This window comes from Zalophus californianus, chromosome 13 (assembly GCF_009762305.2).
Source record: "Zalophus californianus isolate mZalCal1 chromosome 13, mZalCal1.pri.v2, whole genome shotgun sequence".
In the NCBI taxonomy this organism is placed as follows: domain Eukaryota; kingdom Metazoa; phylum Chordata; class Mammalia; order Carnivora; family Otariidae; genus Zalophus; species Zalophus californianus.
This window is the reverse complement of record NC_045607.1, coordinates 3,448,701-3,467,278: the sequence shown is the minus strand read 5'-3', so window position 1 is coordinate 3,467,278 and position 18,578 is coordinate 3,448,701. Positions and strand designations below refer to the sequence as shown.

The following is an 18,578-nucleotide window of genomic DNA, read 5'->3' as shown; positions in this document are numbered from 1 at the left end:
GGTTGTTTTGTTTTTGTTTTTGTTTTTTTTTAAAGAAGGTTTTAAAAAGCACCCACTGGGAGTGGAGACCATGGCCAAAGGCCTGCACATTTTCTCAACTTTTTTATTAACCTTATGATACAAGCAGTGGATGAATTTTCCCATCCTGAGCCAGCCCACAGATCCAACAAATAATCACCGGCAGCCCCGACCCCCCAAGGTGCCTCGGGACCCCATCCTCCCTGACTTATAATGCCAGGGATTAGTTTGGTCTCAACATTTTTAAAGCCTTTTCGTATTTATTAGCCAGAAGAGGCAGGAGCCCCCTGGCTGATCCAGTGCTCTCTTGGGTGGGAAACTGAGGCAGGGGCAGGAGGCCTCTGGGGTGTGAAACCACGCCGCCCACTGCCAGACTCCTGCCAGGCCTGGACTGGAGTCGGGGTTGGAGGGGGTGGGTCCGCGAGGGGACCCTCAGCGTTGCCTCCCCCGGCACAGCTTGGGCGTGGAGCACGACGGTGCACCCGGCAGCGGCTGCGGGCCCAGCGGCCACGTGATGGCGTCCCAGGACGCAGCGCCCACCGGTACCGACCTCTCCTGGTCCGCCTGCAGCCGCCGGCAACTGCTGCACCTGCTTAGGTAGCTGCATCTGCCACCCCGCCCAGCCCTCCCCACGCCCCCATCTCCACACACGGCGTGCCCCTACCTGTCCCCCAGACTCACCCTTCCGTCTGCCCCAGCCCTGCCCAGCCCTCTGTTCAGTCCTATCGCCTCCCCACGTCCCCTTCCCCATGGGCCCCCATCACCTCTCCCGGGCACTCCTCCACCCACCGCCACGCTCCTGCACCCACCCTCCCACCTACCCCTCCGTGTGCGCATCCCTCCCTCCGTTCACACTTCCCCGTGCCAGCTCCCTCATTCCCTCCCGCGCACCCGCTCTTCCATCGCACCCGCTTCTGCACCCACCCCTCAATTCTGCCCCACCCCCCCTTTGCCTCGACCCTCCATCCCACCCGCTCCCCAATCCAACTCCCGTCTGCCGCATCCCCCTCCTCCCCGCTGCATCGGCCCGGGCATCTGCTGCGGCCCTACCTCCGCCCCGTGCTGGCTCCTGGCTTGAGCCTGGTCCCAGCCCAAGGCCGGCTGTCGGTGCGGGTACACGCTGAGGACTCCCATCCTCCCCCAACCCGCCCCCACCCCATGTCCACCCGAGCCTGAGCCGCGGCCTTGTCGCAGCGCAGGACGGGCGCACTGCATGCGGGACCTTCCAGAGCCGCAGGCCAGGGCCGCGGGGCGCCCTCCCCAGGCGCAGCCCGGCCTCCTCTACGGCGCCGACGAGCAGTGCCGGATTGCCTTTGGTGCTGCGGCTGTGGCCTGCACCTTCACCAGGGAGCACGTCGTGAGTCCCGCCAGCCCGCTTGTCCGCACCCCAACCTGTGCTCCCTCCACCTGCGCCCAGCGGTCCGCGCTGTGAGCTCCACTGGGCTAGGCTGTCAGTCACTTCTTAAAATTCTTAATTTTTTAACAATAGTCCCCGTGTTTGTTCCCCATATTGACTGTGTCCCACAAATTATTATAGAGCCGGCCCTGGCAGGCTTCCGTGTCCCTGGACGTGCAACTTAAATAGGCAGTTACCAAAGGCTTCCAACCCAATGGGAACCCGGAGGGCTTTCCAGGAGAAGTGGCCTCCAAACCGAAGCCTATAGGCGTGTGAGCTGGCAGGGGGAGGGGAGATGAAGGGGGCAGGCACCCCAAAGACAAGCTCCCTCCCTGGGCCGCTCGGGACTTTCATGGGCCCCAGGCACCTTTGCCTTAGTGGGCCTCTTCCTCCATACAAAATATTAAGACTTATTATCAGTGTTTTTATAAATGTTGTGTAAGTGTTGTAAATACAAATACATTGATGTTATATATTAGAACGTTTTCTTTGATCCAAAAGATCATTTTTTCTTTTGATTTTAAAAGAAATGAAAACATATTTGTGGGCCCCTAAAATGACTCTGGGCCCTGGTCCCTGTCCCCGTCCCATGGAGAGGTGTGCTGTGCCCTTTCTCCCTGGCCACCAGTGCCCACGGAACAGCGTATGTGTCCCTGTGTCCTGTGGTGTGGGGGGACAATTAAGACCGGACGCTGAGCCAACAGGCTGTAGTGGCCCCGAGCTGGCCACCTGTCTCCCCTCTTAGGACATGTGCCAGGCTCTGTCCTGCCACACGGACCCCCTGGACCAAAGCCACTGTAGCCGTCTCCTCACGCCTCTGCTGGATGGGACAGAGTGCGGCGTGCAGAAGGTCAGAGCAGGGAATGAAGGGATGTGAGGGTGTGTGCGTGTGTGCGTGCGTGCGTGCGTGTGTGCATGCACTTGTGTGCACTTGCACACGTCCATGCAGGGCACCGAAACCTGGCCACCTGCATTCCTGGGGTGGGGGGCTGGAGGATCGGTTAGCTGGGGCAGAGGGCCCTGGAGCTGCTCCTGGCCACCTGGTCTGGAGAGCTGGGCGGCAGGATGCTTCACGTGTGCCAGCTGACTTGCCCTGCCTCCCTGCAGGGCCTGGAAGATGGGATGGGTTTTCTAGGTTCTGGGGACCAATGAAGACTGACAAGGGGCTCACCAGTGACTCTGCGCAGGCGGGTGGGGGATCCAGAGCCCTGCCCTCCCCTCAGCGTTGTGGAGTTTCTTTGCCCCCTTCCCTGGGTCAGAGACAGGCTTGTGTTGTCACCCCTGTCCCACAGAGGAGACAAAGGCTTTGAGTGGTAGTGAGAGCGCAGCCCGGCTCCCTGACCCAGACTCCCTCGCATTGGCTGTACCAGGCAGCATCTTCCTCTACCCTGCAGACCTCAGGGCCTCTGCCCAGTGTGGCCAGACCCTTCCTCTGTCCTACAGCCTGGGGTTTGCCCTCTTCCACTTAGCATTGTTTCCCGAGCAGGATGGGAGTGCGGGGGTGCCTGCAAGTGTGCACCCCTGCATGGGTGTGGGTGCCCTGTGTGTGGGGTGCCCATGGGTGTGGGGTGCACCAGGTGTGGGATGGTGTGTCCTTCTCTTGCAGTGGTGTTCCAAGGGCCACTGCCGCTCCCTGGCGGAGCTGAGCCCTGTGGGGGTGGTGCACGGGCACTGGTCTAGCTGGGGTCCCCCCAGCCCTTGCTCCCGCTCCTGCGGAGGAGGTGTGGTCACCCGGAGGCGGCAGTGCAACAACCCCAGGTACCACATGGAGGGGGCCCTGTCCTTCAACTCAGGGAGGGGGGCCTGCTCCAAATTTCCTGACTGGGGGGGCAGTGGGTCACCTGTCACCCCTTGTGTCTCATGGACATTTTCAGGCCTGCCTTCGGAGGGCGTGCGTGTGTGGGCGCTGACCTCCAGGCTGAGATGTGCAACACCCAGGTAGGCGTGCTTCCCCAGGGCAGGACGAGAGGCTCAGGTGGGCAGCGCCAGGCCCTGGAGGAGCCAAAGGACCAGGGCGGCTGTAATTTGTGGTTCACGCCAGGGCGCTTTTGAGAGTGAGGGAGTGCTCCTCTGCCTCTGCTGGGACCACAGTGGGCGCTCCAGGTGTCGCACCTCCGTCCCCATGTGCCACTGCCCTCCCCGGCGGCCCCCCGAAACCATCCTTTCAGTCCAAGCACAGGTGAAATTCACACCATATCGAATCAGCCGTTTTAAAGTGTGGGATCCAGTGGCATTGGTACATTCACAATGTGGTGCGACCACCACCTCTATCAGGTTCCAAAACGTTTCCATCACCCCAAAGTTGAACCCCAGAGCCGTGAAGCAGTCCCTCCCTTCCGCATCCTCCAGCCCCTGGCAACCACCGGTCGCTTTCTGTCTCCGCGTACTTTACCTGTCCTGGACGTTTCATAGAAATGGAATCCCACGGTAGGTGGGCTTTCGTGACTGGCTTCTTTTACTCAGCATCACATCCTCAAGTGTCATCCACGTTGTGGCAGGTGTGAGAAGTTCACTCCTTTTGATGGCTGAATAATATCCCATCGTACGGATGGACCACGTATTATCTGTTCATCTGCTGATGGACGTTTGGGCCGTTTCCACCTCTTGGTTATTGTGAATCATGCTGCCGTGGACATGTGTGTCCGTGGACTTCGGTGCCAGTTTTTATTTCTTTTGGGTATACACCTAAGAGAGGAGTCACCGGGTCACATGGTATTTCTACGTCCAGTTCTTTGAGGAACCTCCAAGCCACCTGCACAGCAGCTGAGCCATTTCCCTTTCCCACCAGCAATGTGCAAGGGTTCCAGTTTCTCCGCACCCTCGCCCTCCGCTCCATCCTTGCTGTCCGTGGTTTGGATCGTGGCAGTCGTACTGGGTGGGAACTGCTAGAATGGTTCCTTTGACCTTGAGTTAAGTGAAGCATCTGGTGAGACCTTCCCTCCCACCTTCTCTAGGCAGGCAGGGGGCCTCCCCAGACCCGGAGGGCACAGTCTTCACCTGGAGCTCAGGCTCAGGGGAGGGGAGCAGGCGAGCGGTGCTCTTGATCTCTTTGTCGCCGGGCAGTAGGTCCTGCACTGTGTCCCTGCAAATTCTCCTGGATTCTCCCGTCAACAGTGAGAAAGGCTCTTGTCTCCCCCACTTTACAGAGCAGGGAACCGAGGTGCAGCCAGGAGCTGGGCTCAAACCCACATTCGCGCTGCGGAGTGCCTTGTGGTCCTCAGTGGCAAAGGCCCTCCTCCTAGTTCCCCTGCCCCAAGCCCTTCCTCCCAAGGCCACTCCTGTGCCCGTCCTCTGTCTCCTCCTGACCAGGCCTGTGAGAAGACCCAGCTGGAGTTCATGTCTGAGCAGTGCTCCCAGACGGACAGGAAACCGCTACACCTCTCCCCGGGCAACGCCTCCTTCTACCACTGGGGCTCCGCGGAGCAGTACCGTCAAGGTGGGGCCGGCCCCCGTCACTCCGATGCCGTTGAGAGCAGGGCTCTGGCTCAGGCTCTGCGTCAGTCGCATCACGTCCTGGTGCGACCCCTTGCTAACAGGCCTGGGTCTCGGCTTTCCTATCTGTAAAATGGAGATGAGCGCAGGGCTTCCCTGCTCGGGTGATAGGATTCAGTGACGTGAAACTGGGGCCGCACCGAGGGCGCTCCTTGGCTGGTAACTCAGTTAACAGTCGCTGCATTGTGATTGTGATCACGGCCTCAGGAGGCCTGACCCATGCCCTCAGCCCAAAGGAGGAAGCCAGATGGCCTGGCCAGGGCGGGCCCACCTGCGTGGTGCTTTGCGGGGTCGTTGCCTTCCCTACTCCCTGTCACTCTCACACGAGGATTCCCTGTCCCTCTGCCTCCGCAGGGGATGCTCTGTGCAGACACATGTGCCGGGCCATTGGCGAGACCTTCATTGTGAGGCGCGGGGATAGTTTCCTGGATGGGACCCGGTGTGTGCCAAATGGTCGGCGGGAGGACGGGACCCTGAGCCTGTGCGTGTTGGGCAGCTGCAGGGTAGGCGTGTGTGGGCAGCAGAGGTGCCCTCCCATCCGCGGTGGCCCTGGGGCCTGTCACATCAGAAGCCAGATGCTAAGGGGCTCCAAGGGGCCAGGTCTGGGGGCCCCCATGGAGCTGCAGCAGAGTCTGCATGGGGTAATGCCAGGGCACTGGGCTGACCTTGGAGTCGGCTGGGGACTAAGAGCCCCGTTCTGACCTCGGGCGAGTCATTTACACCTGCTTCCTGCATCAGCGTAGGATGCTGCCGAATGCCGCCTGTTTGTTGTGTGACTCCCAGAGCCCCGGCATCCTCCAGTGACACCTGCCTGGGTGTCACTTGCCACTGCTCTTTGCACAGACATTCGGCTGTGACGGCAGGATGGACTCCCCGCAGGTGCGAGACGTGTGTCAGGTGTGCGGAGGGAACAACAGTACATGCAGCCCGCGGAACGGCTCTTTCACGGGCGGCAGGGCCAGAGGTAGGGGCTTCCCTCGGGACAAATGGCTGGGCTCCTCCCAGCCTCTACGAAACACCTGCAGCTCAGAGCCGTGGCAGTGAGCCCTGGACCCTCCTCGTGGGCCTCAGCCTCCGTCTTCCTCTTCACCAGCCTCCCCACGCAGCTGAGAGTTTGATGAGGGCCACCGCTGGGATAGTGGTGCTTTGGGAGCGGCTGCTCATGGTATAGCTGTGATAAAACCCGGACGCTGGGCAGTGTGTGGTGGGCTGGCCGCTCCTCTCCTCTCCTCCCCTCCCTGAGGAATCCTATCAGAAGGGATGCTGTACTTGGGAAGCCCTTGACTTGGATCTATTCGTAAAAGAGGTCCAGTCATTCACCAAGTAGGCACTTAGAGGGTCAGCCAAGCAGTGGAGTCCCCCCCTCCCTGTGGTGGGCCACGTGCTGAGCCCGGAGCCTTGGATTCAGTCCCTCTGCCTGGCCAGGGCAGCACCCTGGAAGGTGGCTGTCCAGCCTGGCTTGGATTGGTCCCCTGTGACAGGGGACTGTACTGCCTGAGACGGCCCCATTGTTAGCTTTTGGCGTCGAGGTGCTTTTTCTCAGACAACTGAAATCTGCTCCCTTTCACCGCAATGTCAGTGACCTGAGACCACCCACCCTCTCCTGCTTCCTTCTAGAGTATGTCACGTTCCTGACCGTGACCCGCAACCTGACCGGCGTACACATCACCAATCGGAGGCCTCTCTTCACACACCTGGGTGAGCTGGCCAGTGGACGCTCCCCCTGAGGTAGCCAAACTGAAGTCTCTACAGCACGGTCTCCAAGATGCCCTCGCTACTTTTTTTTTCTTTTTTTAAGATTTTGTTTATTTATTAGAGTACGTGAGTGGGGGGCAGAGGCAGAGGGAGACGGAGAAGCAAGCTCCCCGCTGAGCAGGGAGCCCGATGTGGGGGACTCAATCCCACAACCCTGAGATCACGACCTGAGCTGAAGGCGGACGCTTCACTGACTGAGCCCCCCAGACACCCCAAAGTGCCCTCACTTCTGATGCCTTCTGCAAGTTCAGGGGTTCCCTAAGCACCGCCAGGTTGGATAAGTCATGAGGAAGACCCCCAGAACGCTGAGAGCTTTTATACCCGCGGTTCTGGCTCGTTACAGGGCAAGGAGACAGTAGAAGGAGCCAGAGCGGGAGATGCCTAGGGCAGAGTCTGGAAGGGTTCCATGTCCAGCATCGAAGTGTGACAGTATGTACGGGGTATTGCCAACCCCAAGCTCACCTGGGTTCGGCATCCAGTTTAATTAGGACTTCGTGATGTGGACATGAGCCATGATTGATTGATTACTCACGTGGATGGCCTCTAGTTTCTAGGTTCACGGATGAGATCAACTCAAAGCTGCTGTCCTACCTCACATATTATTGGTCTTTCTGGCTTGGCCAGTCCCCACCTTAAACAAAGATACTCCTGTCCAGTGTGACATAAGTCCCTTCTCAGAAGCCCAGGGCAAAGGCCACATCTGTCTTTGGGCAAAGCCACCTTCTTTACCCGCTCAATGCCACAGTGTTTCTTGATTTCCCGAGGGTGCCTACACGTGCCCTTGGAATCTGGGGTGGGGGTGCTGGCCCTGGGGGCCTTGAGTCCCGGAACCTGCCTGTAGAGCTCCGTGGGGGCATACTTGGTGAGAGGGCAGATCCACAGTGCTCACCAGGTTCTGGACAGAGGTGCAGAGCCACAGGACGTGTGGTCAGACGCCTGTGGGCATCTGGGAGGGTGGTGCCCTGCTCACTGCAGAGACCGCCTGACCAGCCAAGGCACCAGGCAGACGGGCTCCCTGGGAAGGAGAGCTGGGGCGGTGGAGATTTGTCCCGTTGTTGCTACCACCCCGTTCCTTAAGTCAGGCCCTCTTCTGTGGGAGGGCTGGTGCCCAGCTGCCACAGGTGTGGGGGAGGTGGCGCTCCCCCTGCCCACAGCCTTGCTCCCCCCACAGCAGTGCGGATCCGAGGGCACTACGTCGTGGCCGGGAATTCCAGCATCTCTCCGAGCACCACCTACCCCTCCCTCCTGGAGGACAGCCGTGTGGAGTACAGAGTGGCTCTCACCGAGGACCGGCTGCCTCAGCTGGAGGAGATCCGCATCCTGGGACCCACCCAGGACGACGTGGAGATCCAGGTGACCAGGAGGGCCTGGGGGAGCCAGCAGGGGCCTCCTCCTGGTGTCACTCCTTCCCCTGACTCCCCGTGCAGCCCAGACCACCCACCTTCCCACCCCCAGGAACATTGTTCCCAGACAGCCAAGCGGCTATGTCTGTATCCTTTGTGGTGTGTATAGAAATACCCTTTGTGGTGTGTATAAAAATACAGATTCCCGGGCCCCCCCTGAGAGCCTCTGAATCAGGACTTGCCAGGTGGGGCTCAAGAATCCTCATTTTAACAAACAGAGGATGGTGCCGTGTGGCCAGATGAGGCCTTGGGGGAGCAGGGGCAGGAAACTTGGGGGCCTCCGGGGCTCTGCCCTCCAGCCTGGCCCTGCTCTGGGGCTGGTCTTGGGCACAGAGCCCAGTGACTGGCCGAGCTCCCACAGGGAGGCCAGTGGACAAGGCCCCGAGAGCTCTCTGTCTGTCTCCTGCAGGTTTACAGGCGCTACGGGGAAGAGTATGGTGACCTCGTGCGCCCAGACATCACCTTCACCTACTTCCAGCCTCAGCAGCCACAGGCCTGGGCATGGGCCGCCGTGCGCGGGTCCTGCTCGGTGAGCTGTGGGGCAGGTGAGGCCTGGGGCAGGGCTCACCTGAAGCACAGTTTGCCCCCTGCAGGGAGGTGGCCCAGCCTCCTTCTTTCCTCCCAGGGCTGCGCTGGGTGACCTACAGCTGTCTGGACCAGGCCAGGAATGAGTGGGTGGAGGCCGCCCGGTGTGAAGGGAGCCAGCAGCCGGCAGCGTGGCCAGAGTCCTGCGCCCCCTGGCCCTGCCCCCCACAGTGAGTGCTGCCCATGCTCAGCCACTGCCACTGGGCTCTCACTGGCTATGGGGCCCACGTGCCATGCGCTCGGTGAGGCCACTTCCAGGCGTGGACACTGCCCTGGGAGGTGGGTTATGTCAGTGCCCCCCCATTTTGCAGGTGAGGATGTTGAATCTCGGGCAAACACGGGTGACGCTGGAGCCTGGTGTGACCCGCACCCGCTGCACCTCGTCTGCAGGCAGCACATGCCCGCTCTGAGCTCACTGCCGGGTGGAAGTGACCGCCCTCCCCGGGAGGGCTGTGGTGAGGGTCAGAGAGGTGACGGTGGGAAGTACCTGGACTGTGCTGTTGGCAGGAGCACAACATCGGGACGAGGCTGTCCCTGTTGGCTGCAGGGCTGGTGCGGCGACCTGCCACCACTTCTTTAAATTGAATGAGTGATTGATTGATTGTGGGCTCCACACTGGGCTTGGACTCGTGACCCTGAGATCAAAACCTGAGCTGGGATCAAGAGACCGAGCCCCCCAGTTGCCATTTTTATACAGGTGTCCTTGGGCTCTGGTGCAGCTTGGGGACACCTGGAGGGCCACTGGGCGGAGCAGGCTGTCCCTGTGCAGTGTCCAGGAACCTGCAGGGATATGGGGCCCGGCCCAGAGCAGGGAAGCCAGTCAGCGGGACGGATCTGCCCGTCTCTCACCGCCTCTCCTGAGCCAGTCCTCAGGGGGACGGGGCCCCAACGCTCTGTCTGTCTCCTCCTCAGCTGGGCAGCTAGAGACTTTGGTGCGTGCAGGGCCTCCTGCGGGAGGGGGTGGTGCGTTGCGTGGAGGCCCAGGGCAGCCTCCTGAAGACGTTGCCCCCCACCCGGTGCAGAGTGCTGGCCCCCACAGCCGGCGGTGGTGGAAGCCTGCACTCCCAGCCCCGCCCGGGGAGGTGAGGGCAGGGAGGCTGGGAGGCGGGGAGGCAGCTCCCTGGCAGGGCTTGTCCCCGCACTGAGCCCTACCCTTTCTGAGTGTCCCCTCTCCCAAGGATTCCGGCTGGGCCCTACTATCCTGGAGTAGACAGCTTCAGAATTACTATCCAAGAGACCCTGAGCCGGCCATTTCCCTCTCTGAAACCCCAAGTCCCTGCTCACGGGCTGTGAGGACCAAATGAAGCTGCACACATAAAGCCATAAGTGTCCCTTTGTCATTACCACTGCTGTCCCCATGGTGCCTCTCATCCCTTCAGTGTCCAAGCTGACAGCGTCTTCTTCCCATTTGCCACCAACTGGCTGGGTGACCAGGTCAATTTCCTTCCCTCTCTGGGCCCCAGTTTTGTTATGTGTCCAGTGAGGAGGTGCTTGGCCAGGGTCACTGGTGGCGCATGCGTGGCTCGGGCTCCTTTGCCTGTCTCCTGTGTGTGGCCGACCTGGGAATGACCACCCTTTCCCACGGAGGCCTGCTCCTCCCTCGAGACCCTTCCTGCCTCCGCTCGGCCGGCAGCCGCCCCGGTCAGGGTTGGCACGTCCGTGAAACGCAGTTGCCATCCCTGACCGGGCTGACCCGATTCTGTTTCTCGGCACCTGCTAGGGTGCAAGGAGTGATGGTACTTTCTGGACAGAAGCCCACCTTCCTCTCTGGAAGGCCGGCGGGTCCGGGCCTGTGTCCTGGCACCTGGGCTGCCGAGTGGATTGCTGGCAGCTGCTCATCCAGCTCTTTAGGGAGAGGCCTCAGGGTTTTGCTCCTTTGTGGGGCTCCTCTTTGAGCTCTTGGGTATGGGGGTGCGGGTTCACTGCCTCCCCACCCAGGGAGCTGGGCTGTACGTACAGCCCCATGAGGCAGGGCCTGCTGTCTGTCCTGTCCTCAGGCAGGAGGGATCAGACGTGTGCTCATCAGCCTGTGGAACAGACCCGGCTTCACAGAATACGACGTGTGTGCGCGGGGCAGAGGGCCTGGAGGCACTGACCACTGCTGGGCCCTGCTCCGCAGACGAGAAGCTGCCTGCCCTTGAGCACTGTGTGGCCATGGCATGTCCTTCAGTACCGGGCCATGTGAGTGTCCTGGGCACGAGGGTACCCTGGGCTAATTGGGGGCTTATCTGACAGGAGAATGGGGAGCACTGGGTACCCTTGGTCTCCTGGCCAGAGCACAAGGACTATCCTTCTGCAATGCTACTGTGTATAGGATCTCCCTGGTCAGAGGGTGAGCCTAGGGAAAAAACTCAGGGCCCCTCTGCCCTCCAGCTGGCAAGCCGGGCCCAGGCCCCAGGCCCCGTTAGACTGCTGCCAGTTCTCTGCCCCACAAAGCAACACAGTCACTCTCCCACCTGCTTCCCAGGGCTCTGGCCTGGGGGACGTTGCTTGCAAACAAGGGTACTGGCCAAGCCTGTGTCCTCGAGACCAGTGGGGATTGCAGGGCCAAGTGTGCCTGCCAACCTGGCTCCCGAGCCCCAGCCTCAGCCCTGCCCCACAGTGACCACTCACGCTGGTACATAGGCCAAGGTGGGTAGTGGGGTGGGGGCATCCTTCGGCAGCAGAAGCAAGTGTCCCCGGAAAGGAGCAGCAGGGAGGGACCACCTTTGAGGTGCTGGTGACCACTCTGCTCTCTCCTGAAGAGATTGGGTGGGCGGGGGTGCAGGACCAGGTGTTCAGGGATCCGGAGAGGGGGAAGCCCAGACCCACCAGCTTGTTACTTGTCCCCTGCAGCCAGAACCCCAGTCTCTGGAGGAGGCCACATCTGCACCAGGCAGTGCCAGGCTGGGGGCTCATGCCGCACACATGTGGACTCCCCTGGCGGGGCCGTGCTCTGTCTCCTGTGGTCGAGGTGAGGTCCCCAGAGCTCATTGGCTAACTCTTACCTGCCTACATTTTGCCTAGTGCTAAAAAGCATTTGAATTGGCTTACAGAGAATCCAGACCAGGTCAGAACATGAGGTCAATACAAGGAGGTTGGGGCGAAGTATGGACAGCCATGTAAATGTCTTTATTGCTTGGCTGAAAGACAGGAAAGACGATAAAACTCAGCAATATTGGCACCCAAGTGTATTTCTTTCGGTCTAGAAAAGTGGGCCCCAAGAGCTCTGGGCTTCCTGGCGGCCCAGCCAGAGGAGCAACATTTTAAGATACATTGTGTTCTTAAACTACAACCCTCAGCACCTGCTCAGTGAAACCTGTGCATGTTTAGAATCAAGGCCAGAGACTTTTTTTTTTTTTTTTTTTTTTGAGAATAGTCCTAAAGGAGAGATTCAAGGAAACGGACCCTGATAACATCTTGGTTATAAACACAGTAAGAGATTGTCGAAGAGCAATTCTCATAAAGTAACAAAAAACAGCAGCTACCACTTGAGTACCTACTATGGGCCAGGCACTTTGTAGCTGCGCTTTAAAAATCTATATAAATATCCCTGCAAGTGAGGCACCATCAGTTGAAAAATCTGAGGCTCAGAGAGGTTAAGTCACTTGTCCAAGGTCACACAGCTGGTAAGTGGCAGAGTCAAGACTCGAACCCAGGTGGACCTTATCTGCTGGAGCTCTCCAGAGAGCTGGGCACCTGTAGTTCTTGTCGGAAACTCCTCTTGGGGCTCAGGGTTCTCTGCTTCATCCCTGCAGGCCTGATGGAGCTGCGCTTCGTGTGTGTGGACTCTACCCTGGGGACCCCTGTCCAGGAAGAGCTATGTGACTTGGAGAGCAAGCCTGGGAGGCGGCGGGAGGCCTGCCAGGCTGCCCCTTGCCCGGCTTGGTGTGTGGGGGTGGAGACTATGTGTGTGGGGGGGCAGCAGCAGCCTGGGTCCCCTAGGGAGGAAGGAGTCTCACCCTGGGGTGTAGCCTCCAATGGAGCGCTGGCCTTCTTACTGCAGGTGGGAGACCCGAGCCTTGGCACCATGCCCAGTGACCTGCGGAGGGGGGCGGGTGCCACTAGCTGTTCGCTGCGTGAGGCTGGACCACGGCCACCCTGTCCCCCTGCCTCACTCCGAGTGCTGGCCGGTGCCCAGGCCCCACCCTGTCCAGGACTGCAGTCCAGAGCCCTGCCCTGCCAGGTGAGCCCCTCCCCAAGGAGACAGGTGGTCCTAGGCATGCATCCTTGGAGGTGGCCTCAACACCTCCCTGTAAGCTCCTGACGCTCGGTGCCCTTACCTGCAGGTGTGGGTCCCATGGGTGTCCTAGAAGGCTGTGGTGGGTTTAAAGCATGTGAGTTGCGTCACAGGGGATCTGGGATGCTATGGGCACACGTACGTGGCTGATGGTTCATTTGTCATCAGTGGCTCTTCGCTGAGACCCTGCCGTGCCCAGGGGCCGTTCCAACAGTAGGGACATAGCAGTGAGCAGGACAGAGAGGCACCCGGCCCTCCTGGAGAAGATGCTGGGGCAGTGGGGAAATGGAAATGAAAGACAGACGGGGAGATATCATTTGACGGTGGTATTGGTGTGATGTGGCAAACACAGCGGGAAGGAAGTTTGGGAGTGCTGACCAGGCCTGGTGGGGGGCCGGCATTCCTATTAGAGACAGACATCTTCGCAGGCCCCCTGGGGTGCCCTGCCTCTCCCCCCCTGCCCTTTGAACACATCAGTTTGCCCTCAGCTTTCTGTCTGTAAAATGGGCTCCTTGGAATGTTCTCTGTCTGCTGTGCCCAGCTTCTCGGTGGAGATTTAAGGGTGACCTTCCCAGTCTGGAGAAATGAGCAGAGGCCCCGCTCCCCTGGGTCGTCCCTCCCCACTCCGGTTTGCCCCAGGTGGCGGTCCGTGCTGGCGGAGTGCAGAGCGAGCTGTGGAGGAGGGTTTGTGTAGAGGATGCTGTATTGTGCACGGGCCCACGCGGAGGACAGGGACAAGGAGGTCCTGCCGGATATGCCGTGTCAGGGGCTGCCTGGCCCGGAGAAGTGGGAGGCCTGCAGCCCAGAGCCCTGCCCGCCCAGGTCAGCAGCCCCGAGGTGTCGAGGAAGCAGCCTGAGGGCCCGGAGTATGCAGACACCAGGCCAGTCGCCACGGGGCTTATAGGGCTGGCTGCTCTGGCCCGGGAGAAGGTCCTCGGGAAGCGGGACTACCTGGCAGGCTGCACCAGGAGTCAGAGCAGACATTCCAACAAAATGCAGGCGGCGTGGCCCGATCTCATCGGGCTGTGGGTGTGGGAGGGCTGGCGAGCGTCCCTGGGAGAAGGCAACATTTAAGTGGAGCCCGACGGTGGTCCCAGCTGGGATACGGGGCCGAAGAGCTCAAGCCAGCGAGGTCCAGAGGCGGGGTCGGAGCCTGCGGGAGGAGAGCAGGCAATTGCCCGCCTGATTCACAGCGCTCCCACCGTTGCTGCTTTGTCGTTTTGCACTTTGACTAATGAAGCGCTTTTCTGTATCATCCAGAGAGGAAGGGAGCAGCCACGTGTTACCACCAGATTTAATAGATGGGCTATATTGCTATCTTTCCTTCAGGTCGGTCTCCTTGGCTTTTAAAGAAATACACCATTACAGATAAGAATTCCTTTAAGTTAAAAGCCTTAGCTCATCGGTGATTTATTTGGGGGCATGTTGCAAAGTAGGGAGCATACTTTATTTCTCCAAATCGTTAACCGAATTTCCCCCAGCCGGCTCCTTTATCGTGTCCTAGATGCTCGTATATGTTGGGATCTATGTCAGGGCTTTCTACAGGTTCTGGTGTTTGTAATCCCCTGCATACCAGATTGTTTTAAATACTGTAGCTTTATGGTCCATTTACCACCCGCACGGGTGTCTCTTGGCTTCTTTGCTTGTGCTAAAGCCCCTTGGCTGTGCAGCACATTCATTCATACGGGAATTTATCTGGGACTTACATGGCAACGTGGCACACGCATGGGCTCGGGCTGCTCCGCGGATGGCACGTAGCCGCATCCTCCTTGATGTTCTGGAACGCACTCCTGCCTCAGGGCTTCTGCCCTTGCCTTCCCCCCGCGGGAATGCGTCTGCTCTGGATATGCTTTTGTCCAGGCTCTGCTCAGAGCACCGCAGCAGCGAGGTGGGGAGTCCTCCCTGAGCACTGCTCCCGAACGGCACACTCTGCCCACCCCATGACTCTTAGCTCTGCCTTCCTCTACCACCCAGCGCTTCTTCCTCGGTTTGCTGTCTGTCTCTTCCTTCAAGCCAGGTGGTTTTTGCACCAGGGGCCGTTCTGCCTCCCACGGGACATGTGGCAATGTCTGGAGACATTTTCACTGTCATGACTAGGGAAGGGGGATGCTGGTGGCACTGGTGAGTGGGTGGAGGCCAGGAGGGCTGCTGAATGTCCTACATTGCACGGATGCCCCCACAGCAGACCCGCTGGCCCCAAAGGTCAGGTGGGGCAAGGTGGAGAAGCACATGTGCTCTGAAGGGCGGCGTGGGGGTCTTGGTCTGGTTCACTACATCTCCCTAGCATCTAGAACAGCGCCAGGCCCACTGAAGGCATGTGTGTGCGAGCCAGGAGGTGGCACAATGTCACGATGAGGGCCTCAGGCTCCAGCACGGGCTCCCTAGGTTCAGTCCCAGCTCTGGAAAACATCGGCTGTTGTCATTTGTCGAACAATTACAGATTACCACGGGCAGGGTTGACCACTGTTGAGATTTGTTTTGCCTTCTCCTGGGGCACCTTCTCCCCCATCCCTGTTCCTTGGATAACAGAGGAACGGTGAGCTGTTGACAGGAAGGGCTTGCCCTCCCTGGGCTCAGGGCCGCACTCTGGGCCTTTGCTTCTTGCAGGTGGAAAATCATGTCCCTTGGCCCATGCTCAGCCAGCTGTGGCCTTGGCACGGCCACACGCTCCGTGGCCTGCGCGCAGCTCAGCCAAGGCCAGGACGTGGAGGTGGATGGGGCAGCCTGTGCGGCTCTGGTCCGGCCTCAGACCAGCATCCCCTGCATCATCGCCGACTGCACCTACCGGTGGCATGTCAGCACCTGGACGCAGGTAAGTGCTGGGGCTGGGGCTGCGGCTGGAGAGTGGGTCCGCTGAGGGTCCTCCCCCACAGGGACCCTTGGGGCTTTGAGTCATTGTGATCCCCTGAAAGGAGGGGGAGAGTGGGGTGGGAGGAGGTGGTTGGGGCACCTAGAGGTGGAAGACACAGCAGGGCCCCGAGACCTGAGGGGCAGATCTGGACCGAGGTCTGGAGACACCAGGAGATAAAGGGGAAGGTAGCTCTGTCCCACACCTTTGCCTTTCTGGGGCCGTCCCGTGCCCAGTACCTTGCAAGGTCCTAGAAAGACAAAGGTAAATAGGGTTAGGTCTCCCGCTCACTCATGGTGTGGAGGGGAGAAGAGGCAAGGCAGACTGCCGCCACCGGCATCGATCAGAGGGCTCTGGGCATCTGGGTCGGGTAGAGACAGGTGCTTGGAGGAGGGCAGTGCAGGGCAGGCCGGTAGGGTGGGTGCTGGCTGCTGAGCCTCGGTCTCCTCATCTGTGGAATGGAGACACGGGCTCCCCTCCTGGGCTGTGCAAAGATTAGATCCATCGTGCGTGGCCAGTGGTCACCGCTGTCCCCGCCGCCCTCTGGCAAGGTCAGCCTCAGCTCGGTCTCCTCTTTCCTGGCAGTGCTCTGTCTCCTGTGGAGATGGCATCCAGCGCCGGCATCACGCCTGCCTTGGACCCCAAGCCCAGGCACCCGTGCCGGCCGCCTTCTGCCGGCATTTGCCCCAGCCAGCCGCGGTGCGGGGCTGCTGGGCCGGGCCCTGTGCCGGGCAGGGGACTCCCAGTCCGGCGCCCCGTGACGAAGCCACTGCTCCAGAGCATGCCACTGCTGGTGCTCCTCTGGAGTGGCCCCAGCGCCAGGCCCACCTCCTCTCCCCAGCCCCCCGGCTTCAGGGGCTTCTGCCTGGGCCCCAGGAGAGCCCTGCTGAGTCCAGTTATGTTCTTCAACCTTTCTGTCTGGGCAGCTGGCTGGCTGCAGGAGGGGTGGGCAAAGGCTTCCCACTGGGAGAGCTGGGACCAGCTCCTTGGGAGGACCCCCTGGGATGGTGCAGTGGTGCAGCCTTGGATCGCTGGGAGGTGTGCGGCTGGACTGAAGGGGATGGGCTTGGGAGGTGGTGCTCTGGCCCGGCCCTCTTCTTTCACTTTGCTTCCGCTGACAGAGCGCAAGCTCATTTTTATTATCATCAAGGGAAAGGGAACGTGAGGTTTCACAGAGTCGGCCCCAGATCTGTGGGACCCAAAGCCATGCCCTGCTGTATACGCTGCCTCCCTCTTACCTGAGTGTCCGGAAGCGGCTCTGGGCCCTGGATGGAGACACCGGGACCCATGCCGCTCCCGCCCATCCCCCCCCCCCCCCCCCCCACCTAAGCCTGCTTCTGGCGGGGCCTAGGAGGACGCCAGCCACCCCACCTGCCAGGCTCCTCCCCAGCTTGGAAACTCCCAGCCCCGCCCCGAAGCTCTGGTCACCAGTGCTCCTGCTTTCCAGGTGCCTGCGGCCGACAGCACCTTGAGCCAACAGGAACCATTGACATGAGAGGCCCAGGGCAGACTGACTGTGCGGTGGCCATCGGGCGGCCCCTGGGTGAGGTGGTGACCCTTCACGTCCTCGAGAGCTCCCTCAGCTGCAGTGCTGGTACGTCTCAGGCCGTGTGCACAACTGCTGTCGGGTCGCCAGGCACCGGGGAGCACGACCCCAGCCTGCCCTGCTCCTGGCAGGACGTGCTACATGCAGACAGCCGTGGGATGGTCCCCATTCTACAGATGAGGAAACTGAGGTTGTGTCTGGGGACTTAGAGTCACATAAGCCGGGACGTGGGGGGACCCCGCCCGCAGCTCGGTCCACCCCAGGCCCACAGTGCTGCCAACCCTCACCACCGTGCTGCTTCCTAGGGGACATGTTGCTGCTTTGGGACAGGCTCACGTGGAGGAAGACATGCGGGAAGCTGTCTGGCATGACTTTCAGCTCCAAAACGAACACGTTGGTGGTGAGGCAGCGCCGTGTGCGTCCGGAAGGCGGGGTTGTGCTGCGGTACGGGAGCCAGCCTGCCCCGGGAACCCCCCACAGAGGTAAGGTGGGGCGCCAGAGCCTCCTCCCAATCCCTGCAGGGTGGCTGGGTGGGTGCTGCTGCCCACGGGGTGGCTGGCCGGGCAGAGAGGACACCGAAAAAGATGGAGGAGGACCCCACCAGCCAGCTCCCTGACCCCAGGATGAGGTCCTGTCACGTGTGCTGCGTCTCTCCCTTGCCGGGGCCTTGCAGCGACACGGGTAGACGTGGGACTCTGACGTCCTCACCCTGTTGCTCAGGCTGCCACCATGGCCCCCCCCCCCTGGCCCTGGCACTCACGTCCTCCAAGACCCTTCAGGGTCCTCCGTGTGCATCTCCCGCCCCCCCAGCCCTGTTCTGGTGCACCGTCCTCTTGGCTCAGCCCCCACAGAGCTGGTGTGTGCACGCATGCTCGTACATGTCTGCACACACACAACCTCATGGAGGGGATGGCATCCCCTGGCCCCCCTAATGTCCTCCAGTAGCCCTCAGGAGGCCTCCGGGGACTTGGCCTCTCCCAACAGCCCAGGCTGGCCGAACACAACTTCCCTAGCCAGTTCAGAGGTTTCTGGGAACCCCCTGGCTTTGCCTCAACAGAGATGTGACGCCGTCCCCGCACCTCTCAGTGCCCTCACTGAGAGCCAGGCTTCGAGTGCCCAAGGGGCTGGCTGCCCCTTCTCACAGTTCCTCACTTCCTGGCCTCATGCACATAGGCTCTTGTTCCCTGGGGGCCCAGGGGTGCAGGCAGGTGGGGTTCCCGTGGGCTCCTAGTAATGGCAGTGGCCTTTGTAACAGGTTCAGTGTTAAGCACTTTTGCACATGCAAAGTCCTCCTGAAAACCGCTCTCCCAGGGTCG

The 18,578-nt window shown here is 60.6% G+C and overlaps 1 protein-coding gene across 14 annotated transcripts in view; it reads left to right on the top strand.

The window, feature by feature from the left end:
- The window catches only part of ADAMTS13 (ADAM metallopeptidase with thrombospondin type 1 motif 13), a 30,292-nt gene that overhangs the window by 10,148 nt on the left and 1,566 nt on the right, over positions 1-18,578 (top strand). For 10 of the 14 annotated variants that reach the window (XM_027614430.1, XM_027614437.1, XM_027614438.1 and 7 more), the window contains 20 exons: positions 475-615; positions 1,213-1,375; positions 2,160-2,264; positions 3,021-3,172; positions 3,289-3,352; positions 4,724-4,850; positions 5,261-5,409; positions 5,750-5,870; positions 6,524-6,604; positions 7,833-8,014; positions 8,474-8,609; positions 8,690-8,819; positions 10,647-10,830; positions 11,485-11,602; positions 12,387-12,516; positions 12,635-12,814; positions 15,476-15,680; positions 16,302-16,611; positions 17,164-17,310; positions 17,568-17,744. In XM_027614430.1, coding sequence (XP_027470231.1) covers positions 475-615; positions 1,213-1,375; positions 2,160-2,264; positions 3,021-3,172; positions 3,289-3,352; positions 4,724-4,850; positions 5,261-5,409; positions 5,750-5,870; positions 6,524-6,604; positions 7,833-8,014; positions 8,474-8,609; positions 8,690-8,819; positions 10,647-10,830; positions 11,485-11,602; positions 12,387-12,516; positions 12,635-12,814; positions 15,476-15,680; positions 16,302-16,611; positions 17,164-17,310; positions 17,568-17,744 — 3,002 coding nt within the window. Of the gene's footprint in view, positions 1-474; positions 616-1,212; positions 1,376-2,159; positions 2,265-3,020; positions 3,173-3,288; positions 3,353-4,723; positions 4,851-5,260; positions 5,410-5,749; positions 5,871-6,523; positions 6,605-7,832; positions 8,015-8,473; positions 8,610-8,689; positions 8,820-10,646; positions 10,831-11,484; positions 11,603-12,386; positions 12,517-12,634; positions 12,815-15,475; positions 15,681-16,301; positions 16,755-17,163; positions 17,311-17,567; positions 17,745-18,578 lie in introns of those variants that run through there. The other 4 variants (XR_003523560.2, XR_003523562.1, XR_003523561.2 and 1 more) reach the window with 4 other exon arrangements.